We start from the raw sequence: 25,979 nt of genomic DNA, 5'->3' as shown, positions 1-25,979 counted from the left end.
AGCCACCTCCAGTGGTTGGACCATTGCTGTGTGAATGTGAGTGCAATCGTTTAAATGTGAAGTAGTGTAAAGCACTTTAAGTACCTCTGAGTAGGTAGAACAGCACTATATAAATACAGCTCATTTACTCTTTAGCTAGTCCTTTAGCTAGTATATGTGTGTGTAAAAACCCCTTCATGTCTCTACTTGGAAGTTGTTCGAGCTGCAGTTCAAGAATGTCAAACTTTCAAAACTGTGTTACTGAGAAAAGTCAAAGTCAAGAACCATTTGAAACTGTTTCTAGGAGGTTTAGAAAATCCTTCACCCTTTGGACATCTGCAACTGATTTTTTTTTTCAATGTTCTGTTCAGGTGAGGTCAAGCTGTGACCTCCATGGGACATCTATGGACAGTGAGACAGCACACTGAGTATTCACTTGAACAATAAACTGGACTGAATACACAGAAGCACTTTACTAAAAAAAATCAGAGCAGACAGGTCCTTTGGACTTCTGAAGAGCTTTTATGACTGTGACAGCATCAGCCAACTTTGGTTGGTCTGCTGTAGCAGCAGCACAACAGCTGACGGGAAGAGGCTGAACAGAACAATCAGAAAGACATGCCTTTTTCCTGGGTCGCATCATTAACCCTATGCAGGGGGTGGAAGATCAGGGGATGGTGGCAGCTGGTAACTAAGAAATAACAACAAAACTGCAGTTCCTTCCACTTAGGTATTGTCAGACGCTGCCAAGATGGCAACATCCAGAGCCTCATGCACTGAGCAACCACACAGCTCTTCAGAAAGCTTTGAGTCATGTCATGGGGGCATGTTTATCTTTCTCTTAAGTCTTCAGTTCAGGTGAGGAGTGGATATGTGTGACTGTTATGTGACTGTTTCTACTGCTGTATCTACAATATCAGTGGAAGAGTGGAAAACAACATAGTCCAGCAGGAAGGAGTACAGAGCTCATACATTAAATCAACAAACCTGTTGTGAATTCTGTTTGATGACTTCCTGCATCGCTTCACTCAGACTGGCAGGGTACCTGTCCAGGCTGACTGAATCTGAATCTGAGTGCTCACATCCTGCTGTGTTGCAAAACTTTAGTGTCACAGAGGCTTTAGTTGTACTTTGAAATTGACTGGGATGTGAAAAAAAGGTGAATGAGCATCAAAAGCCAATGAGGCAGAACGGGAGGAAGAGACACATTTGTAAATCCAACTTTAACAGAGAATCCAATAAAAACTGCAGCAGTGTCACTAAAAAGTGCTCCACAAAAGGAAGCTTGGCACCAGATACATTACAGACAGGAAATGAGAGCATTAAAAAAATGACTTGTAAAGGATTACATCCTAAAACTGATTAAATGATATTTTCAGACAAGAACACTGAACAGTGATTCTCTTGTTTTAAGTGTGAGCGGATTAGGGCTGCTGTTTGTGCGCTCGGGTGCACAACCAACATCACCCGAGCTTCACAGGCTCGGGTGCTGAGGATGTACTCTTCACAGAGGATTAGCATCATTGCATTGCCTGCCCACGCCAGGTCTCTTTGATGTGGAAGCGTTTGAAACTCCCCCAAGAGTGGGACGTCTCTTGTATTTTGTTCCATTTTTTTTGGAGGAAAACACTGAAGGAGAGTGATCATTTCGTTGGTGCAATGCTATAAGAACCATTACAAATGCATACGTATGTAATGATGTAAGAGCAAGGAGGTGAGAGAGGAGCAGGGAATAGTTGGAATGAAAGAAAAAAACTAATTAAAAGAAGGAAGCAAGGACAGAGGAAAGAGATGGAAGGAAGCGATGATGGAGGAAGTTCTGAAGAAAAGTCTGAGGTCAGATTAAATTAAGCAGCCGCAGCGCAGCAGCTGCACAGAAAGGCTTCTGTCTTAAAACAGATAGCTGATGTTCTCCCTCAATTTCATGACTTCATTAAATGTTTCCACTTCCACTCATCTCTAAGTGAGCTATGATTAGTGTTGGCCAGCCTGCTAATTTGCCTCCATTTACCGTGACCTCTGCTCAGAGATTATTTTTCCATGTCCCCTGTTGGGCCACAGTGTCACAGACACTTTCAACAGAGCAGGCGGGGCCACAGTCAAAGTAATCTCCTCTTCACCCTGTATGGTAATTGTATCCATAATAATAACAACAACAGACCAGCCTTACTGCTTTCACACAGCACTTTGCCAAACAGCTGTTGAGATTATCAAGCTGAAATTTGCAAAGGTGACAAATGGAAAAGAAATTAAGTTTCATCATCAGACACATCTGCTTTTTAATCCTCTGAAGCCAAAAGGCAGGTTTTAAAGTCCATTTTTTTCTCCTAAATTACATCCATTTTCATAGCTAGAAGGCAGAAAGATTTCTGACTCCATCGGTGTCATTAAATGAATCATGTGTGATGTGAAGTATCAACAAAACTAAGTCTGAAAATTTGACTTTGACTTTTGATTGGTGGGTAACAAAAACAAACAACTCATGATTGACTGTAGTCACATTACAAAAATTCAACAATTCTCCCGAGCTGCTGGGTGCTCAGATCAGACAACTGATGAAAGATTCAGATAAGAGACACCTGAGCAAAAAGATTATAACATGGCTAAAAGCTGAAGAAACTGTCATAAGGCTGATTTTATACAGGACTCTTCTGCACACTGGCACAATGCAAAGCAGCTGTTTCCACAGATGTGCAGGACTTTATATATACTGCAGTGAAAAACCGGCCAACAGGGAGTCAAAATGTGCCGACAAATGGTAGAAAACACCACATTTCTCTGACTGACAGTCAAATGAATTTTCTAGGTAAGTGAAAAAGCCTAATGAATATAGGTACACTCTTTAATTTCACAGATTCATACACACAAATTTAGGAAGAGGAATGATGGTGTGCACAGCTCACTGAAGCCGTAAATCAATTTCTGATTGATACAGCAGATTCAAATATGTTGGCACATAAACAGCGCCAAATAAACAAAACTATCTCTATCAGTAAAGTTTTATTCAGTCTGGTATCAGTGGATTAAAACATGTCTAAGTAGGTGACGTGAGCTTCTAACACAAGTTTGTCCTGCTTTACATCTGTGTGTATCTCAGCTCTGTGTGGCAAGATGTGACAACTTTATGCATCGACAGCTCCGTAAAATCAGAGGAGACTTGCTGACACTGAAACAAACAAAGAACAGTATCTGCCTAAAACATGACTAAGTAGGTTATTTTGTCACCAGTGAAATGTTTTCACTCTAAAAAAAATGTTATTTTATTTTTCAGGCATCCACACCGGAGAGGGACATTTTGCAGTGAACAAGTTTATAAATCTAAAGAACACAAACACACTCCCTCTCTCTCTCTGTGTTATCCGAGCAGAACTAATCAGCTTATTACTTCTCTTCTGTTTGACCTCCAGGGCTGCGGTTAGCTGTCCTGCTTATTAAATCTTCAGGTAAGGCTACTCTTACCTGTCAGAGGAAGTTTGTGAGTGAGAGAGTGATTTTTTTTTTTTCATTTTTTTGATCCTCAGACCCCTGCAGCACATTGTTTGTACATCACATACGGGCATGTTACTATTTGACTGTGTGTGTGTATCCTCAGTACGTGCAACTACAACACCAAGTTTTGAAATATTCATACATCTATATCTGTCTGCACTTGTGTACAAAACTTCAAAGGACTTAGGTGAAGACTGTTGGTGTCTCACATTGAAGCTGCTATTCACCTAGAGGGCGCTTGAGAGACATCCTTAATGAATAAATGGCTTAATTTAGTATTTAGTGTTATTTACTGAAGTTTAAAAAAACCCCATGTGTTTTAAGAGAGTGTTTGCATGGATGCTGATTGGTCAATTTGAGTGTTATTACGGAAATTATGTCTGTTAATTAAAAAAATAAAAATGCTCATGGTACAAGCTGTCTGAAATAATTACAGAAAGTTCTCAAAAATCATGTAAGTAAATGGAATTTCATGTAGTGTTTGAAACCATAAAGAAAGCTGCCTAATGTCTCCTTGTTCCACAGTATATGTGACACGCCTGCTAAGTGAAGCAGGATGTTCAGGGAGTTTGCTCTTAGATAGCTGTAGAAATGCCCTCAAGGTAAAAGTATGTGTACATAGAGAAGACGTCACTTTAACATGTCGATGAAACCTACTGACAAATGACTAAGATGACTTTGAAGAGCTGCACGGTCACTAACAGCAGTACATGCACCCAGAAGGCTAAAAAAAAACAAAGTGGAGACTGAGTTCAAACTAATTTAGATGCGGTGTGGAAGTAAACTGTTACAGCCGCTCAGACAACTTAAGACCACTGGGGAATCCTTCTTAAATGGCAAAGGAGCCAAGGTCAGGCACACAACAGGCTCAGCACAGAACACACTCATTTGAAATGTTTCACATGAGGTGAAATCCTTCCTTTCATGTGCTGAAGCAGCTTTGACTCATTAAAAAAAAAAAAAAAAATCCTACAGCGGCATCTCTGCCTGTGGGCGCTGACCTCTGCCTTCGCCGTCGTATAATTAATGACTTTTATGTATGGGCACGCTCAGTTCTGAAGGTGTGAGCTGTCAGTTGTGGCAACAGTCTGTTCCGAATCATTCAGGTTAAAACAAGGGAACGGGTAAGTTCAGCGCAATCATGCAATTTAATCAGGAGGGAGTGTCTCTCACTGGAAGCCATGACACATCAGTGCTCAGCTGTCAGGGATACTTGGGACCAGCAGTGTGTCGGAAGCAGGCGAGCTGGGTTACTGGTCTCTATGATGTTTGTTAATGCCAGACAAACTGTGTGTGTGTGTGTGTGTGTGTGTGCTGTCACTGGTCACTTCTCCCACGGCAGCCACTCAAACAAAGCAATGGATGTCTGAATCTGTCTGTGCTTGTTTTACTATTTTCATATTTTACTGCTGACATGTGCTGTTCTCCATTTATCAATAACCCCTCACGGCTCATTACACCCTTCAGAGCAATGACTAGTTCTGTTATTTACAACAAAGAGAGGTTTTTATTGTAATCATGATATGACTTGAATATTGATAATGAAGGCAGAGTTTGGGACCTTCCTGCAGGCCTATAAAAAGGCATGTTTATTCACGATTTCAAATATAAGTGTTGCATATAAGTCAGCATCTGTACTCCTAAGACATGAATGAAGAGGAATGTCCCACCACCAAAATTCCTCCATTGAAATGAAGGGGGAGGACGGCTGTTTATCCTTCATTTTATGACATATCACGACTCTTTCAGGCAGCCCATTAAAAGCAGGACTGTTGCACCATTGCTGTCACAGAATTGAGGGGATGTTTGGTGCACCCTAGAGCTGGCAGTGCACAGTGCTGAAAGGGCGAGCTGGCACGGCAGAGACATTTGACGGCACACCTGTGGTTACACAACTCGGACATGGCCTTTGAAAGTGCACCCTGATGCAACATTATGCCAGGTTTGGGGCGTAATAATTCTCACTACTCATTCAGAGAGCACGGCAAAATGCTGGCCTGTTGGGCACTATATAGTGAGCATGGGGTGTTTTTGGAGTCCTAGATGGAGCCGCAGATACATGTAGGTGGACTTTTAATGCACAACTAACTTCTGAGTAACTATGCCAATCTGTGAGGTTTGTTAGTATGGTTGCACAGTTCGATATTTGTTTATATCTGTGCACAAATAAGGCACAAGGTTAAAGAGTGCAAAAATTATGTATGTGGATGTTTGAATGTAGTAAAAAATGTCATTTATTGTAAACCTGCCAACTTTAGGTGCTAAAGAATCAAAAGCATGCATGACTGAGGTGCTGCCATTGTTACTAAAATTAAACCAGGTAATTGCAGAAACAAAGAACAGAAGCCAGTGCAAAAGTTGCCAAGGCAACACTCTGTATACTCAAGGTTAAAGAGCCCGCATAGCGGTAAAGACAATCACGCAGAGTGCACTCCGAATGTAATGATAACATTAATAATAATAATAAATGTGGTGACTAAAAAAACATTATCTTTTGATTTGTGGTTAAATTTACCATTTTCGCTGCAATCACATTCATAGATATGTTATTCTTATCCACAACCACACACAAAAATATGTCTGAGAGCATCCATGATAAGGTTGGATTTGCCACTGTGGATAACTGGATTACCCTGATTGGATTGGAACGTACCTGTGCCACAGCCACTTGTGTCTGCTGCTGCTGCTGCTGGAGCTGCTGCTGGAGCAGTTGGATCTGGTGGTGGACAGACAGGGGGGCACCGGGTGGCAGCGTGCCCGATGCTGGGAGCAGCATCCTGGGGCTGGACAACAGTAGAGACGCCTCCTCTGAAGCCTGACGTGATGGGAGAAAGAGAAGAAATGAGGTTCATATCTGATCTGCTAGGATGGATATTGTATTAATCCAGACATGCATCAGGGTGGAAAAGTCTCCAAAAGTTACCCATGAAAAGTTACGGAAGTAGATTCAAACCCACAGAAAATATTTTTGCTAATGAATAAATAAATATAATCAGGGCGAGCAGTAGCACTGATAAAATGCCTTGGAGAACAAGTCATCATCAAAACAACAATCTGAATTTAAATTACAGAGCTGTTGATTAGTGACACCAGTGTGAGAATGAGTGGCGCTGACTGAGAATGCAGATCAGTAACACTGACATGCTCCACTCCAGCAGTAATGAGCTTTGGGACTTCATCTACTAACTTTCTGTTTTGCAGACATGTTGCCTCAGAAACCAACAGTATGGTTAAGATGCAACATAGTTTAGTTTTTTAGGATGAAGATCCAAGTGTGACCTGTAAGATCCTGCATGTATAGAACCCAGACTCCAGGAGGTGTAGTTTAACAGGACCAGTATGGACTTCAGCTCTGCTTGTGTCACCTCTGCTCTCCTGCTAACGACCGGCAGCTGGAACTCTTGCTTATAGCGCCATGGCTGCCAAGTCTCAGACTGCAGGTTGCTGACAAAATCCAAACGGCATCACTAACATGGGAACGCAAGGTGCTTCAAAGTGACTGAAACTGCAAGAGTTGGGCGAACGAGCCGGCACCTGATTAAATTGAACCTCAACCCGCCTTAAAGAATCCACGCCAAAAAACACAGCTGGCATCTGTCTCTTCTTAAGCACCGTCTGGTGACACACAGCTGACAATGATGTGCACAAACACACTCACACACACACACACACACATAAGCACAGAGCCATACACTCTGCATGAGAGGAATACATGACTGATGGCCTGTCTGAGATGGATCTCTTAGGTTAATGAGGAGAAATTATCCAAGATGACAGGTTGTTTGGTGCCATCATGTAATGAACACTAAGGCATAAATCTGTGTGTGTGTGTGTGTGTTACAGGTATTCAGTCTCTAAAGTCTGTGTCCTCCGATGTTGTGTCCATGTGTGACCATATAAAAACTCTTCTCTTTTTGTGCCTCTTTAAATCACTCATTCTTCACATCTTTTTACATTCTTGTGACTGAGACACCTGAAATGACTGCTCAGCTGCTATGTGAAGGATGTTATACAGAACTGCTGCTGCGGCTTTGAGGCAAACACAGACGGTTTACTGACTGGAAGAGTGCACGAGATGATTCAGCACTCGAAGTAACAGAGAGGAAAATGTTTGGCTTTCAGGCGCTGTGGACACAGGAACCGTTCCCAATTACAGAGACACAGAACGAGGAGACAGACATAAACAGACTGCCAGCAGCAGCAGACTGAGACATAACACAGATGGAAAAAGAAATCCTGTTCCAAATACACGTTGAGCCTTCATGTCAGATATTTCCCTGCAAGAAAAACTGTTTACCCTCCTTTCCTTATCACATACAACAACGATGGCTCCAAAAATGACTTGAACAGAATCTTCCAGAAGGACTAATGGTGTTAAAGAAGTGGGTCTGAAGAAGGCGTTAGCTTCCTGAGCTCATATTGCATTCCCTACAAGACTCAAATGCACAAGGGCAAGCTGAGCACAAACTACAATTTTAGGCTGGTTCTACGGGGATGTACAGGTTCTGTTTGGTGTGAGAAGTACAGGGGGGGTGAGTGAGGATGGATTAGCTGCTCCTCAACAGCTGCAGACACCCAGATGAATTTCTGATTAGAGATTTTGGTCGGATCATTTCAAGCTTTTGAACAATTGATGCAGAGTTAAGAGTCAGGTGAAGCACCTTCTCACAATGCCTGCATGGAGTATCTACAAAGTGGCATAGGATAAGATTCTGTGGGCAAATACGCAAAACGGAGAGGCAATATTGCCCGAGCTGTTGCCTCTGATCCTTCCTCCCTCTTCCAATCACATTCAACGGATGTAAATGGAAGATATGCTGGCAAAGAAATAGCTGAGTTTCTTCAGCTGTCTGTTAAACAAACACCTGCCTCAGAGCTGTCAAACTTTATTGACAAAAGTCAACAGACAAACCGGCTGGGAGGGGGGCCTACAGGATGTTTTTTTATACATAGAGTGAGGATATATAAAGGACTTAATTGCTGTGAATGTGTCGGTGGAAATGTTTTGCTCCCTTTATGATTGCCATGCAGCTTTTATAACACCTGCAATAAACAAATAAAATATATAAAAAGGCAATAAAAACGACAAGAGCATCCCTGCTCCTGGGCCAAAATGATTTTTTTGTCACCTTTGGTTGACCTGTAATTATAGCATCCCCTAGAGCCAACTTCAAAGAAGCCGGCTGGATGGAAAATTATTCTCAGAAATGGTGCGATGCCCGCCGTGCATCCTAAAACACAGGTCACTGAGCTGAGGAAGGTTATATGAAAAACCGCCATAAAGGATGATGAATAAGGCAAAACCGACGGCATTCGGTGATAAAGATCACGGCTGTAATTTTTTTTTTGTGTGTGGGTCCTGAAATATCAAACCACAGTCATATGACCCACCATTCTTCACATAGGATGAAAGAATAAGTAGATGAAATTGGGTGATGGATGGGTGAATAAAGATCTAAAATAACAACAACCCTGATCCACACACAGAGGAATTCCTTCAGCTGTCCACTATTTCAGCTTTTACACCGAAAATTAGTGTGTTTTTCAAACCTATAGCAAAAGTGCAGCAGAAAGTGCCACAAGCTCCATTAAGTGGGGCCATGCCTGCCATGGTAGATGGTGGTTAGGGGTATTACATGCTGTTCTGGCATTTATCAATGATCACAATGAAGCAGCAGGAGATGTCATGCTAAAGGCCAATATGGCGTCTGAGTTAACACCACTGATCTACAGTGGGTGCTAAAATGAGCCACACGGCAACAACTTAGCTGGAGTGAAAGGAAGATGTAAACATGTAATGTATTCTTTACTGACATCCCTGCAACCACTGTTTGGTTACAGCTGACTGGACCCGTCACAGAGAAACCAGCAAACTGTGCCCACTGAAGACAAAAGCCAGATGTTCGTGGGTGTTTTAAGGCTCGAGTTCGTTGCCTGAATTTCAGCAGCTTTCTACTGTATTTACAATACCAAATCAAAACCAACAATCCCCCTCTGTACACCTCTGTGAATCCTAAACGTCTTCACTAACACTCGGTTATAGAAGACAGAAGACGGATCATTTGAACTGAGCCGGGGTTTCAAAAGAGATGCACAAACACAGCCAGGCACTGAAATGTTTCATGATAACTGTCTGGACTGCCGGAGTGAAACCGTCTGATTCCCACACATACACATGCTAATACAAGCACTAAGCAGGCAGCAGGAGGTCTGCTGCCTTTAGCCCTGCTTTAGAGGGAGAAGGAGGAAAGTTGAAACAAGAGAGGAGGGGAGAGTGAGTCAGAGAGAGAACTAAAGATAGATGACAAGGGATAAAGGAAGTCTTTATTCTCCTCCTACAGCTGTGATTACACTAGCTGTCAAACAGACTGTCCACTCCTACACACACACACACACACACACACACACACACACACACACACACACACACACACACACACACACACACACACACACACACACACACACACACACACACACACACAAACCCACACACACACACACACACACACACAAAAACACACACACACACACACACACACACACACACACAAAAACCCACACACACACACACACACAAACCCCCACACACACACACACACAAAAACACACACACACACACACACACACACACACACACACACACACACACAAAAACCCACACACACACACACACACACACACACACACAAAAACCCCCCCCCCCACACACACACACACACACACACACACAGGCTACAAAGAACCCAGAGGTGAAACAGGTTCTGGCTTCCTTCACTGGGAGAGATTTATAACTTTATCGAAGGCTCTTGAGAAAGAGCCCAGCCGACCACTCTGCTGTGGCTCTGGCTGTAATATTAAATCATACCATTAACCTCGTGTGTCATAATTTAGTGGAAGCAACAGTGGAGGTGGTAGAGAAGGTTTTGACCATGTGAGGGTGTTCATTTCACGCATTTACTGTTGATTTCATGAATATGGATCGCCTGAATGACAAATCTGGCCATTATCCAGATATAATCCGGCCCTGAGGCTGATGTACAGGTGTATAAAGGTTGCCAAAAGTCCACTAATGGAGGTGGAGTGGTGGTTTAGTTTAAAACAGACCCTTTGACATCATTACACACATTTCACCAGGCTACTCTCTCACTAGACAAATGCATTCTTCTTCCTTCCTTTCCCTGCTAGTCCTTTGCAGCCTTTTCGTTCATTGCCTGCAGGTGACGGTTGGACCTCTTAAGTTAACGGCCGAAGTTGTGTAGGTTGCTAGGCAACAGATGTAGGGCATTGTGATGAAAGAGGAAATCTTTGGACACACCTTCGGCACAGTCCACCTTCCTGCTTCCAGTTCAATGCATAGTCAATCTGTGCTGCAGTGGGTACACAAACAGCAGCTAGGTGCTTTCCTTTATTGGCTTAATTTTAAACCTGATTCACTTACATTGAGGCGCCATAGTCTGAGTTACAGGAGGCAAACAAACACAAACCCACAGAGGGGTAATGACATAATCACACAAAGGTGAAAACAACAAAGTAAATGTGTAAGTGACTTGTGTGGGCTCCGTGCAGATCTGTTGTCCTGCTTTATTTTGTATGCAGCAGACTGATCTGTGGTCTGTGAGTCACTTTACCAGGCAGGTACCCATGGACCTGCAGAAACTGATTAAAAGAATTGATTTCTACTTTTGTTTGTGAGCTTTGGCAACATTACACATTTTCTTTTGACAAACCTCAGATGACATGCCTGAAGCCGTGGGCTGAATGTAACCACAGCTCGGCTCAGTCAGAGATTTTCACCATAACTGAGGAAGCTTTAAAACACTGCATCGAATTTGTGTTTCTTAAGGATTGTGTTACCCTGTAGCTACCTGCTTATGGTTTAAGTATTGGAAACGTGTCAGGTCCATTTGTGATTTTTTTATTTGGTGGAATGCACAAATAACATCTACTCTATAATGAATTTTACCGGGGTATATACAGTTTCTCAATGGAAACAAGGCTACTCCTCAGATTTGGACAGACCTGCGGGTCAGAACAAGCATCATAACCCACACACTAGGGCACAGAGAAAAATAATCTGCAGCTGCACAGAAACAGCATGCATGGCGGCTGTGTTACCTGTCAGGAAGGGACTTTCATTTCCTGCCTTCCATTTCGAAACCGACATTAGAGTCTGGAAGCAGGACGCACGGTGCTTGTTAAAAAAAATTTGCACCTGCACGACATGGTCACTGTGGTTGGTATAGACAAAGTGATTATACACTACACTTCCTATTTCATTTTTATTATATTTAATGACTCACAGTACATATTGACTGCTGCTTTACCAATTATACAAATGATCTGCTCTGATCAGCAAACACAATTGTAGTTAACCTGTGCTGAGACATGAAACCAAAAACTGAATAATAAAAAGCTGAATAACCAGAGCATAAGTTTTACTTGACTGATGAACGTTAACATTTTAATAATGCACCTTGTTAGAGTTCCATGTTTGTAAAAATCTTCTTCATAGCTTACCAACATTAGCAATAATAATGTCTCTAAATAAAGTGATACTCAATAAAACAACATTAAATTGGGACCTTCCATTCTAATCTGCTTTGTCCTGTAAAGGGTCAGCGAGAGGTGAGAGTTATTGTTCACCCTGGATGGGTCGCCTGTCCATGGCAGGACTAACACTGAGAGACAAACAGCTTACATCTAGGGCCAGTTTAGAGTCCCCAGTTAATCTACCATACAAAGAGGAGGAAAATACCGATTCCCAAATACCAGAGACTTTTCTCCAACTTTTGGGTTTAGTAGAGGAGTGTTGCCTGAGAAGCAGGCAAAGGAAGAGGACTGATAGACTTGGACCCCTTTACACATAGCTGGGTATTTTGAAAAACAAATATTTCCTTCCCTCCGTTTTCCAAAATAACACACATCATCCTTTTCGAAAAAGTTTCATTGACATTAACCCGCATTAATACGCTCCCAAGAGCCATCATGACCACTCTAGGCCTGTGGGTGGCAGTGTAGGAAGAAGGAGAAAGCCGAGCAAGCCAATCAGAAGCCTCATTGACGCAGTCTGGCTCTTTGTTTCAGAAGTTGTTCCAAAGTTGCTGAACCTGGAGACCTAACATGCCTCTGCTCCTCTACACAGTAAGAGGAGCTGTATTTACAAATGCAAACACATGTAAAGTGCTGACACCGACTACACAAAATAGGTCGCACAAACTGGCTCGCAGACCGTTTTTCTCTGTTTCTGTCAGTTCACATTGAAACGCGAATGCAACGTTTTCCAAAATCTCCACTTTTGCCAGAGTTTTTAGAAAGATTCGTTTTCAGAGGCGAAAACTCACAAACGAAGGGAAAAGTCTCTGTTTTTCAAAATACTTGTGTATGTGTAAACGGGGTCTAAACCTCAACAATTTAAACTGAACCGAACCGAAAACTGCAACCTCAGAACCGTGATACAAACCAAAGCGTGGATTTTGTGAGCCGTTCCACCACTAATGGTCTAGGCCAGGTTTGAGTTTAACAGCTAAACATGTGATGTGGAACAAACCCTAAAAGGTTTTCAGCACAGAGGTGTAGTGGCTCTCAATTAGTTAAACTGAATACAACAAACACTTCTCTGGCCAACTTGGAAAAACAGATACTGCATGTCAGCACAAATTCAGGCTAATGGAGTGGAAAAAGTGTGGAGGAGGGGGACGGAGAGAGAAACAGAGGAGGGGAACAAGAGTGGAAGTTAAAGTAAGGCTGTGGACAACACATCAGTCCTGGACTATGGTGAAAAGGTCAGTGTGTCACACACCGGTCTGTTATCAGCTGACAACTTACAGGAGAGCATTCTCATGTCCACAGCTCAGAGTGAACGGCCTCCTACGATACATGGGATGAAACAAGGTCGACCCCATGGGTATGAAAGCACATAGAGCACGGATACAAACACACTGAGCAGAATGATGAAGAAGGAATGAGCCGCTGGCCTTGTGACTCCTCGGTGGGTGCCAGACTTACATTGTATCACAACTTTACAAGACCACACACACACACAGCTGCTGAGAAATCATATCATCAGACTGCAAGGTTATCAAGAGAAACAAGAGCAGAAGCCAGCCAATATAATGGGTCAACAGCCAGTTTCACAAAACCCCATCGAGTTTACAGACAGTGAAAACTGCATTTTCATTGCCTGCTTGCGAGTGGAGTATTGAAAAGATAAATCTGTGTCATGCATGTCAGGCCACTGAGTGTCATGTATCGTGGGGTCCCTGTGACCCCACCATATCGACAAACTGTTGAGTTTACAAGAAGAGAAGGAGTGGGAGAAACAACGGTATAAGAGATGCAGGTACAAAGCAAACAAATTAGGAGGTTTTCTTCTTCTTCCTCCTCGCGCCTCTTCCTGCACGTCATCATGTCATCGTGGCACATCGCGTCCGGAGGCTAGGTGAGTAATCAAATGTGTGAAAACAGCATTTGTGGCGTTTACGGATGAAAGCAATGACTGCATACGCTCAGACAGATGGTGAGCAGACGTTCACACCCTTCAGCGCACTCTGTGGATGGTGTTTTACAGTGATACGATTCATCTCTACTGTTTCTCTTCTGTTTGGCCTTCAGATTGTTCAGATTTGAATCCAATAAAAATGAATCATTTGTTAAGAAAAGGAAAAACAGACTAATGATCTTGAAAGATGATTTAAAGGTTTTTAAATTTCACTGCTGTTAAAATTCTTTTTTGGTGACATCTCTGGAATTGTTTTGCACACGGCACAACATCTGCCCTTTCAACATTCACCACACCTGAGTAAGACCAGATTTGGACGTTAGGAACATCTGGTGCTGAGTTGATTCCTCTTATTGTTTGGTTGTGCATGTGTGACAGGCCCAAATATACCAGGCTGATCAGAAAAAAAAACTGCTGCTGAACTTCATTGTTTATTCACACAATAGAGGAAGAGAGGCTGTCTGTCTGAAGGTCTGATAATACAGAGTAATACATTAGCATGAGGAAAGCATTCAATGTTCAAAACACAATGTCCTCTTGCTACAATATCTTAATGTTGTTCAAATGAAGCTCAGCCAAGAAGTCTGTTACCTAGTGCAAATCAAATGGAAAAGTAATAATTTCCTTAACAAAAAAAACACTATTAGGATGTTTATTCTTCCTTCTGTATGTCTGTCTTTACACAAGCTATCATCTTCAATTACTGTCATTTTAAATATGCAAGATTAAAGTCTACAAATAAAGTAAAAAAAAAATACTGGATTTAACTGTTTAGAAGGATCAAAACAACGACAAGATTTGTATCAGGGCTGAGGTAAACGTGTCCTAATTTTGCACATTTAAGTAAATAATGGGGGCGACACAGAGGTCAGTACTGAAGCCTTACATGAGGATTTAACCTGTGTGTCTCTGGCCTCCTCCTACAAAGACCAGCATGTTAGGGTAATTGGTGACACCTAATTGGCCCCTGGAGACCCTTTACAGGATAAACCACAGGATCAATACGATGTTACAGAGCCCTGCACACCAGCGTACAGAGAGGGTCTTTAGAGCAGTATTATGGTGTGATCTCCAGAACCTGTGCTGGGAAAGCCTGTTCAATAATAAAGCCATGTTAGGTCTGATACAGTTTCGGCACACTAACAAAAGGATGTGAGGAAAAAAAAAAACCACAAACCCAGAGACAGAGGGTGCCGTCAGTGGAGTGCTGCCTGTAGCGCTACAATCAGAGATCAGAGTGTTTACACCTGCCTGACAGCGTCTGAGAGTGGGCCGGAGGCAAACGCTTTATCAAAGTGTTTGCTGTAAAGCCTCACTTTAAAGCAGATATGCCCATGTGAACACACACACGCACACTCCATCTATTTGTAGTTCAGAACAACAAACGTTCAAACTTCTTCACTAGAATCTTCTTTCAGGCGCTGCTGTCCTGCACATCACTCACTTTTTTATTGAAATCTGAGTGTTTGTCTCTTCCAAAGTAAACAAACCTACGCTTATCTCCTGACTTTTGTCTTTTCCAGTTTGACTCATAGTAAGACTCTCTCCGATGCCGGACACAAGCCTCTGAAAGGTAAACGTCCAGAAGGATCAACCCTGCAGACGCAAAGCTTGAACTTAGGATTGATGCGCGCTCTGCGAGTCCTGCGGGAGCGTTTGAAAGCGGGTCGCTGAGGGATTTATCAGGCTAACGGGAACTGACAGGAAAGGAATGAACTTTAACACTGGCAGGCTGCTTTCCCTTTCATGAGCTTCCAGAGAAACCCTGTAGTGAATCAAATTCTCCAGCTTAGGAACATGCACACACATAAAATGTATACACATCTTGTTCATTGCTACCTTCCCCCAATTGTCCCTTCACATTCCTACTTAATCTGTCAAACTGCAAGATTGATGAAATGCGTCAAAAGAAAAACAGGGGAATACATACAGTACACACACACACCACACCAAACACGCTGACCTAAGATTAGAGGTCACTGCTGAGAGCTGGTTGTTTCAGTGATTTCACGCCATGTTGCTTTCAATCAAGAGCTGTAATGAAAGGTCTCATAACTCCAATGTTAATGGGACTCAATCACTATTAATCAGACTTTGGTTTTGTAACTTGGAGCCTAAACCGGGTCACAGCCTGGTTCTGGTGAGCATCCATGTGGTGCGGTACGTTTCGTTGACGGTGACATAACGCTCTCATTTGTGTCATGATGACACATTTAATAATCTTTTTCCCTGGAACGTTGCCTGAAAGTCTGTCTGTTTATTTACTCACCATTAAAAACAGAATGCCTGAGGTACCACCTAATTAGCCCGAGTTAATGAAACATCAGTGGATTTTTAACACTTTTGACGGCAAGGAAAAAAAAAATGAACACTTTGAGCTGAAAGAGTTTCGGTGCATTTAACCATCTGAGCATCATAAATAATGCAGCTTCAATTCACTAAGTAGCAAACAAAATGTTTTGCGTCCCTGCCCTCTGAGCTAATTGCTTGGCTGAAGCAGCAAGTTTGGCAAATGTGGTCCAGAAGAACTGGCGACTGTTCAGACCACCACAACGCCCCTTTCTCTCTCTCTAGTGCACTCAGTGATGAGTCCTGCGGCACTGTTCTTCTGGTAGTTGGTAAATCTTTAGTGCCAACACAGAATCTTGAAACTTTAAGACTCCCCGAATGAACTATAAATGGAAGAAAATGCAATAAAATAAACAAACATTACTATTATTCTCCGGTAACAGCGTGAATACAAATGTGTTGAGCTGCTCTCTCTCTGTCTTTCAGCAGCATCAGGCTGTGGACCTGAATAAAAACTAATAACATGATAAAAGCGATTATGAGACACCATTGTTGGAAACTTGATGCAAAGCCCAGGGTCTCCAGCCAGAGAGCGGCATAATAAACATCACCCTGCACCTCCTCTCTGGCCTCATCATGCTGTGTCATCCTCCCACTGCTGCCTCCATCAGAAACACAATAGAGCGGCCCTGCACGCTGCTGTAAATCCCAGTCGTTACAGTCCCTGGCTCCGCTGCCAGGGCGGCGCTCACATGCCCACAGACAGGCCTGAGAACGTGGCTCTGCTTATAGACAGACGCTGGTGGTGAGTTTCCACAGGCCAGACAACAGACGGTCTGCCTGAGCTGTATCAAATCTCTGACACTATGAGGCCACACAAACACACACACACACATGGACGGGATGAGTGGCATAGCGGTGCCAACATCCTGCTGATGGTTTCTGACTGGAAACCAAGTGGCGGGAGCTATTTCTTGCTGCACACACAGACAGGCTGGGTGTTAACTGGATTGTAGCTCTCTCCGTAAACACATTCAAAGTTTTTCAAGCCTGAGGGACAAACGCAGAAAATGAAATGTTTGTGTGAACTCTGGATGCTCTCTGTTTAACTCCCGAGTTCAAGAGCTCACAGGAGCAGCACCCTGTTCAGTTTTCACTACAAACTTTAACAGCAATGGAAATAAAAAAACGATCCCCTGGGGCATCATTCGGCCTGCCGTGGTATTTAGCATTCCGCATTAATCTCCTGCTTTTTTCCTCCTCTGGTTTTGAATACATTTTTTATGTCCAGCTAGTCGAGATGAAGTGATGGAAATGGAATGGAGGAAAAGTATTAGTGACGAAAAAAATCAATTATTTCCTCTCTTTATGAAATATTTAGTTTTTGCCAAAGGCTCTCATTTTTTCGGCCATTCATAGGAGAGAGTTTTGGCACTTCTGCTCCATAGATTTACACATTTTTTTTAAGTCATAATTTCTAAATTATTAAAAGAGCTTGTAAGCAAAATGTGCAAACATTAATCTGGGTTATTATCATAACATAGTCTCACCTTATACACTTTGGAACTTTTTGGCCTTTAAAGGTAGGGTAGGAGATTTCATTCTGATGCACTTTTTGTTAAATTAGTGTAACTTCCCTTTACAATCTTATAGTAACCGATTAGTTCGGCAGTTTGGCTTTAAAACAAAGAATATGAATCATCTGTGGAAGCTATAAAATGCTAAAAACATCAGCCAATCCTCCGGGTGGACCCTGCGCGGAGTATTGGCTGGTTGTCACTCTCTTCCTGCTCTACGCGCACCAGAGAGGTACGTGCATGATGGCCGAAGTCACAGACTGGTTGGGAGGTGTGGCTTTGAGGTGAACTCCGACAGAATGGGGCATGTGTTTACTTTCAAAATCTGGCTGACTCTCACTGAGTTTTTACAATCTCCTACCCTACCTTTAATAAACGGCTGCCAGTGGAGAGAGCTTGAGTGCCACCCCTGCTACTGCAGTTAAGTACTCAGTTTGTGATGTGCCGGCTCCAGAGTATCTCTGTCTGTCGCCCTTCTGTCTCTCCCAGAGCTCCTGAGTTCATCATTGTTTAGACTTGTTTTTTGTTACTTCTTTATTGGATTGCCTGTTTGATTTGTGGCGCCCTTTTGTCACCGTTTTATTCCCTGTCCGCCTGCTTTTGTTACTCCACCAGTAACTTTTCTTAAAGTTTACTTCTGTTCTCCCCTTCTGGCATGGCTGGGTTCACTTCGATTCAACTTGATATCAACAAGTTGTTTTAACACACACAGAAAAGAATCACACAAAAGAACACGCACCTTGTTTTCTGAGGTGTTCAGGTCCGGCGTCTTGGCCGTGGCGTCCAGGTCGGTCACCCCTCTGTTGAGGTTCATCTCCTCTGCTGCAGTCACCTGGTTCACCTCCTCGGCGTCGATGTCGGTCTCCTCGGTGACGGTCGCTGTCTTCTCTGCTCCTGTGAGCTCCCGGGCTGAGCCGAGGAAAGTACACACACATACAGGTGGATAAGCACGCACGCCTGCATACACACATGTCGGCATGAGCATGAACACACGCACACATGGGCGGACACACACAGACACAAGTTAGAAACATGGTAATCAACGGATTAAAGGCTAATGCATGATGTAGCCTCTTATCATTGTCCTTTCAGTTTGATATATGTCTATATTTTCATTAAACATATTACAGAAAAAGATGCTCCGGTTAATTTAGCAACAGCGTCATTACATGATTTGTCCAGCAGAGTGCGCCCTCACAACTGTCTGCAGCACATGTAGCAGAGGATGCGTCAGCTGATCTGATGATTTTTAATCACAGCATCTGCAGCAACAGTTAGCGGATGCAGCTAAATGCATCTATTTGCTAGTTTATGTAAAATCCAGTATTGTTTCCCTCTACTTTAAATGAAAATATGGATTGAGACATTTTACTTTATTCAAGAACAGTTTATATCAGATTGTCACACTAAAAATATCTGGACACAAGTACCACATTCTCACTACAGTCTCATTTCTAACCAAAGGTGTCTTTGAATAAAAGGAAGTCAAACAACATTTTCTCATTTATAAGATTCTTCCTGCCTCCAGCAGAGTTTTTTGTTGAATAATTTTTTTCCATTTCTACCGAGGGAGTCACCAGAACAACTGTAACAGTGTTTGTCACACATGCTGGAACGCTTCCAGCCTTTGACTACAATGCTGCCTGGAGCTTGCTGGCTGTGCTTCACAGCCACCAACATTTGAAGTAAACTACATAACTGGACAAAGCCCAGGTGCTCTGCTGTTCAAAAGCAGTTTGAATTTGCCCGTTTCAAAATAGAAAGACATTTGTCTTGGTCTTTTTATTGTCTTCTTTTCCTGCTCCTAACACTGTGTCCTTTTTTACCTCCTCAGTCCAATCCTCCTCCACCACCTCCATCTTCCTCTGCCACATCTCTCCCAGCCCTGTGCACCCAGCTATTAGTCCTGTCCTCCCCCCTCCATTTAGACCTCATCTCTAACAATCCTGCCAGGGCCACAGTTCTTGCTGTCCTCCCTTTTATCCCTGATAACCTGCTGCCAGCATGGCCCTCACCTTTCTCATCACCATTCCTCTTCCTCACACTTCCACACAGCTATTAGTGCCGTCCCGCCTTTCCTTTAGCTCTCTGCTGTCTCTTGATGTCTTCATTTCCTTTTTTCAACTTCAACTCTCCTCAGCTAAACTTTCTATGTATTCTGAGGGTGGATTTGTCATTTCTAATTACACTGACTGAGGAAATTAATGAAGACAGGCTGGGCTCTTCCTGTGGCACAGATTGATGTCTCTACTGTTTTATATGTGTTTTTTCAACTCTTGGATAATCACATAAGTTATAACAATTTAGTCAAGAAATTAGCCCCTCATCTTCAACTGTAGAATTATTATTTTAAAAAACGGACAAATATGTGACATTTGAGCCAGGTGTTGTAGTGAAGGTAAATTCTGCAGGAAAGAAGAGTGGAATGTAAATCAGCCACAGATCCAAACATGGCATCAGTTACTGCTGTACGATCAAGCTTTTTGAGGTTTTGTTTTGTCATGAGGGCTTGTTGTTATGGTGTTTACATGCACTAAGCCACCGGCGTCGTACTAACAACAACTTCTGGGTCACAACAGACAAACAAGGAAAAGCACATCCCTTACAATAAAATCATTTTACATAACTTCATGGAAAATCAGACAACTGTTTGCTTTTCATTTCCTTGTTTACTGCTTGTTTGTGCAAAGTTTGTACATAAGTCCCCTTATCTCTACTCTACTCTACTTTCTAATGTTGGACTGTACAGGAACAACTTTTGTAATTTGTCACATATATTTCAGGTTTGCCGTGTTGGGACACATGCTTGCTGAATCAGGATGTGATGTACAGTGTTTTCACTGTACGACTGCAAAGAACACAATGTTTCCAACTTTAGATCTTTTTTAAAGGAATTTCAAAAAGTTGGTTGGCGCCTCTTGTAGCACATTTACTTTGTAAATGAGACGAAGTAGCCGGGTCAGATAAACAGTTTTTGTTCTGTGTGTTTGCTGGGCTGTAATTTTTCTGAATTGAAGAAGAGAACAATATCTTTGGGTGATATTTCTTTGTTAAGTAGGAATTATGTTTGTGGCATCTGTATGTTGGCATACTAAAAAAAAGCCACATTAGACATCCTGTACAGTCTTTGTTTAGTGAATGGAAGCTTATCCCTGCAGTGCTGCTACCTTTCATGTTAATTTGATTTATACTGATTGGACTTTCTATTGAGCAGGCTTTATTAAAGAATGTAAGTAACTCTTTACAAAGTTTGTTAATAAGATTATATTGTTCGTTTTATGTTTGTGTAATTGTGCTGTAAAACACTTTCACTGAGAACAGAACTTGCTCTGAACTTCCTGCCTGCAGCTTAGTCCTCCACCCTATCTCCTTCCCTTTAATCCATTGCTGGGGTTCATCTGGTCCTCCTCCCTCTAATATCCATCTCTTCTTTTTGCTGCTCGCTGCTTTCTTCAGGCGTTCCGTTCCTCTAATCCACAATCTCCCACTTCTTCTCTCCCTTCTCCTTTCATTGCTGCGATAATTAGTTCTCCAGATAAGCTCATTGGCTGTGCGTGACGGCTCTTGTGTTAGTTAACACACCGTGACAGTGGAGTGTGTGACAGTGTGTATGTACAGGCCTCTCTCTTTGTATGCATGTGGGGTCCCATTCGCAGATCAGAGTGGATGTGCAGTTGGGCGATCTCTGGGGTGATCAGCATGTGAAAATGGGTTCATCTCTGGGGGAGGGAGAGGGGAAATCTGTGGAAATAACCAGCCTCTCTGATTTTTGTTTTGGGTGGGGTGGGGGGGGAGAGTAGAGCAGCACTGACTGCTCTAATTGGTGTGAAGGAGCTTCATTTGTGGACTCTCCCAACTGCTCGGACCCCCTTTGGAGCCACGTGTCCCCGGGATGCGGCGAGGCCCACCCCGTCCAGGCATGAGGCAGCGGATAAAAGCAGCTCAGCCCACCAGTGCTGTTGTGCGGTGCCTTCTTTCTTTGGGTTGACTCATCCGTGACATTCGCTCCAGCATCGGCCTCTCCTGCTGCCGGCTCAGGCTCAATGCGGGCAGCTCTGTGTCTGCATGCGCACGGTACAATCTGTTTGAGCTATATAAGGACGTACACTGCGACTGAGTGAGAGGTGTGTAGATGTTTGGTGTGCACAGGGGGGAATGTGTTGACATGACTTCAGGTTTGAATTATTTCATATTCACTTTCCACCGTATTTCATGACCTAAAAATATCACTCCTTCCTGGTTTATTTAAACTACTTCATACAAGTGCAAATGAAATCTGGCTGCTTTTTTAAAACCCTGTAAACTTTGGTTTGTTATAAACTAGGTTTTATTTTTTAAAATGTCCACTAAGGCAGAAAAGATAGGACATGTATTGATCCACAGCCTGATGATTGCTGTCCTGGGGAGAAGGTGGAGAGAGCACATAGAACTCTAGCTGTGAGGCATCAGCAGGAAGAATTGGAAACAAACTGGTGGCAAACATTAGGTACAGATAGGATGCTAAAATACCCATTTGACACAGTGAAATCTAACGCCAGCCACAGCCATGTGATTAGAGCTTCTGCTGGTGTCTCTGCGGTGGCTAGCTGCTGCTGCTGCTCCCAGCATCATCATGACCCGTTTTGGCACATTGAAATTTGTTCGCTCAGTTTATTTTTTTTTTTTACCTTAATTTCAGAAATGTTTACAGCAATTTTACCCAACAGCATAATCACCACTCCAGTACTCACCTCTGAACCTTTTTACATTGGATCCACCCACACATGTACCTGCTGTGTGCACAGGTGCTGTTGTGTTTACGCTCCTTTACACCAGTGTGAGAATGCATAAAACATCTTTGGACGAAGGAGCAAATTTTCTCATTTTTTTGTCACCATGTGGAACTTCAACAACTTACACACACACACACACACCGTTCGCCTCACTCTCAGCAGTGCTTCTGTCTGACTCTTTACATTTCACTAAACCTGCAGATAACAGATGAGCTGACGAATGTCAGTATTTTTTAAAAAACAGCCAGAAGGCCGGAACGGCAGGAAAGAAGTTCTGTGTGCAGCAGGTGTGTGTTTGTGTACCTGTGAGGGTAGAGTCGCTGCCGTTCTTCTCGCTGTGGCAGTCCTCCTGTCCGTCTGCGTTCTGCTGCGTGTGTTGCAGACTCAGTTTGTGACAAACCTCAAACGCCTGGCCGACCGTCCGGACGATGCGCATGGCCTGACTCTGTGGGAGAGGAGACAGGATACAGAGGTAAGTGTCAGACGACAAATTCTTACACTCTTCCACCTACGTAAAGCACTCAAAGCACTTTACACTACTTCACATTTACAATGTTTATGTTAATGCCTACAGAGCATTCTTATTTATTGGTGGCTTCAATAGATGCATGAAACTGGCTGCAGAGGGCAGATCACCACAGCTGCAGACAGCATATTGGAAATAGGGAAAATAAAAAAATAGTCAAGGTGCCTTATTTTCTCAGGTATTAAAATCTGTTCCCACATGCCTGGGCATTTTTCCATAAGACCCGAGTCCAGACGTGTGGATCTTTTCCCACCAGTGTCAGATGCAGACTGGACTCAGATTTGCCCCAGACATGTGTAGTACGTATCAACACACACGGCTCATATACAGCTCACAGAGTCAGTAGCTATTCTTTCACATGAATTAACAGTATCACCTGATGAGTGTGTGTTTACTGTACGAACTCTATGAACTACCACACAGTGACTGGACTGTTTCTCAGGTGACTCGGGACGTGCCTGCTTATCTCCCTTCGTTCCTCCTGCTGCTCTGCTCTGTAAAAAGGCAGGTCAAGTGAAAACATCTGCGGTGACTTCTGTCTGCTATCAGTCCTCTCTGGTCAGAGCGGAGGCAGGGGCAGTAAAGATTTCATTTTAAAGCACTGAGGCCTGCCCTTCTGAACAGCACTCATCCTCAGCTGAACGAGCAGAACAGATGCAGCGTGGCCTAAAAGCCGTGACACAATCAAGACTCTGCCAGAGGACAGGATCCTTTCCGGCTCTGGTTATCAGCTCAGTCTGAAGTCTGAAGCCACAAAGTGCTAATAGCATCTGAGCGTTTTTTTGGACCTGAGGCTCAGTATCATATGAGAAAATATGATTTATTAGTTCGACTAGTTTTGGCAGCGTGCAAGGTGCTGAGCTCTGGCTCCAGCTCGGAAAGGGTTCTGGTCTTTCCACACAGCGAGGTTTGGCAGCAGTCTTGGTGTAATTTATTATTAGTGGTATTTTATTTTTTTAATTAAATCGTGCTGCTTCAGCTTCATTTAGTGCTGATGCTGTTTCCATAGTGACCGTCCAGCAGCTGCCACAATCAGCAGAAAGAGAAGTTTATAACAACCAGTGAGGACCTCTTACATAATGGAGAACTACCAAGTGCCTCTCTGGCATGAAATCCACAGGAGCCTCTTGTTTGCACTCACCTCCCTGACGGCATGATGACGGCATGATGCCACTGAAGAAACCTTTCATGGCTGTATGGAGCAATGCTGGTTGCTTAACATTAAACCTCCAGAACTATACTTGATATAGCGACCAGTTTTTATTTAGACCAGAGCAACAGCTGGAAAAAGGACAATGTGAGGGTGTGTACTAGGTGTGTTTTCCTTTAGCTAATGATGCCTCTGTGGTGAAGGTGGGAAGAGTTTGGTTCTTTTATTCTTCAGTGCTTTTCAGGCTAAAATCCTGCATATGTGCATTGATTTGCTGTATATGTAACTGGAGTCAATCCTTCATTTAAGGTAAAATGGTAAAATAAAAAACCTCTGAAATCTGTCCTCTCATCTGTCTAATTTTCTGGCAACAAGTGTTAATATCCTCAGTTCACTCTGCAGACATCCAGAAAAGATAAAAACTAAGAAAGCAGAGGCTGGAAAGAAAGAGAGACAAGCGTCTCCAGAGCCATGTCCTCCGTAAAAAGCTTTCATGACCACTTCAAATTCTGAGGAGTTGATTTAGTATAAAATCGTGAATATATTACGCTCGCATCTCATTTCTGTAGCAGCTTCTCTATTTTTTTTTTTTCCACTCATGTCACTCTCATTCACTCTTCTGCTCTTCCTGCTGAGTTTTTCCATGCTGTGCTGCTCCCGTCTCCTCCATCAATCTCCTCCTACTCCTCCCTCCTCTGTGGACCCCATTCATGTCTTTTCATCCCATGCTGGTCCTCCAATTGACTGTAAACAACTGTGTTTGCCTTTGAAGATGTTTCTGCAGGCAGTCATATGGGGGGGAGGAGTGCGGATTGGTGTATTGTTGTGCAGAGTGAACACACCAAAGCCACCAGCGACTGATCAGAAAAACAATGCTGTGCACTTTGTGTCTTATCTCAGGCTTTGCTTCGTGTGTGCCCTTCTCAGTTTGTGCATGAACTTTTACTTACTCAAAAGAAGAAATTAAACTTTCAACAGCCTCTTTACCTGCATATGTACCCTCCATGCTAGTCACCATTGTAAAAAAGAAAAGGACTTTTTTAGAAGGTTGTGCCAATTGAACTATAATTCGAAAGTCGAGCAGGTTTGAGTGAACATAGTGGAAAATATCATGGGTTCAGCTGGTTGAGATCAACTGTCAAGGTGAAGTGACAGAGCAGGCTATGTTATAAATAACTTAAAGAAACATTGTTTGCAATAGGCCAAGCTCAGCCAGTCCACCTTTTCTAACACACACACAGGAGGGTGGTGGTCTCTATATTTCCTGGCTGTCTGCTGTCTGTAGCATCCCTTGAATATCTCTGAAAATACTACAGACAAAGCTGTCTCTGCAGATAGACAGTGGTACTAAATTATACGTTTGGTAGTATTTTGGTAGTAGTATTAGTATTGTGTTGCTGTAGTTGAAGCTAAAGGAACACTGAAGGAAGACACCTTGCACTGGATATAATGTGACAAAGTCAGTCTTAGGAGATTGGGGGGTTGAGGCACATTTTAGAAAGCCATTATAGACTGTGTCAGCCAATCATATAGGCAGGACTGTTACCATGGATACCAAGAAAATAAAGGAGACTATACTACTGCTTTATGTTATACTACTATAACCCTATTGTTAGGGTAACAAAACCCAAGCACAGTGTACCTTTTTAATGAATGACAGGAAGACTTTCACATCAAGTCAGGTGCATGTGTGTAT

At 42.9% G+C, this 25,979-nt stretch overlaps 1 protein-coding gene across 4 annotated transcripts in view; it reads right to left on the bottom strand.

Annotated features, from left to right (window-relative positions):
* LOC114434383 (carboxyl-terminal PDZ ligand of neuronal nitric oxide synthase protein-like) overlaps positions 1 to 25,979 on the bottom strand; it is a 134,006-nt gene that overhangs the window by 30,149 nt on the left and 77,878 nt on the right. For 2 of the 4 annotated variants that reach the window (XM_028403593.1, XM_028403596.1), the window contains exons 6-8: positions 22,911 to 23,052; positions 18,575 to 18,792; positions 6,122 to 6,283 (exon numbers count right to left, since the gene is read on the bottom strand). In XM_028403593.1, the coding sequence (XP_028259394.1) occupies positions 6,122 to 6,283; positions 18,575 to 18,792; positions 22,911 to 23,052 (522 nt within the window). The remainder of the gene's footprint in view (positions 1 to 6,121; positions 6,284 to 18,574; positions 18,793 to 22,910; positions 23,053 to 25,979) is intronic. The other 2 variants (XM_028403594.1, XM_028403597.1) reach the window with 1 other exon arrangement.

This window comes from Parambassis ranga, chromosome 4 (genome assembly GCF_900634625.1).
Source record: "Parambassis ranga chromosome 4, fParRan2.1, whole genome shotgun sequence".
Classification (NCBI taxonomy): domain Eukaryota; kingdom Metazoa; phylum Chordata; class Actinopteri; family Ambassidae; genus Parambassis; species Parambassis ranga.
This window is presented reverse-complemented; position numbering and strand designations above follow the sequence as displayed.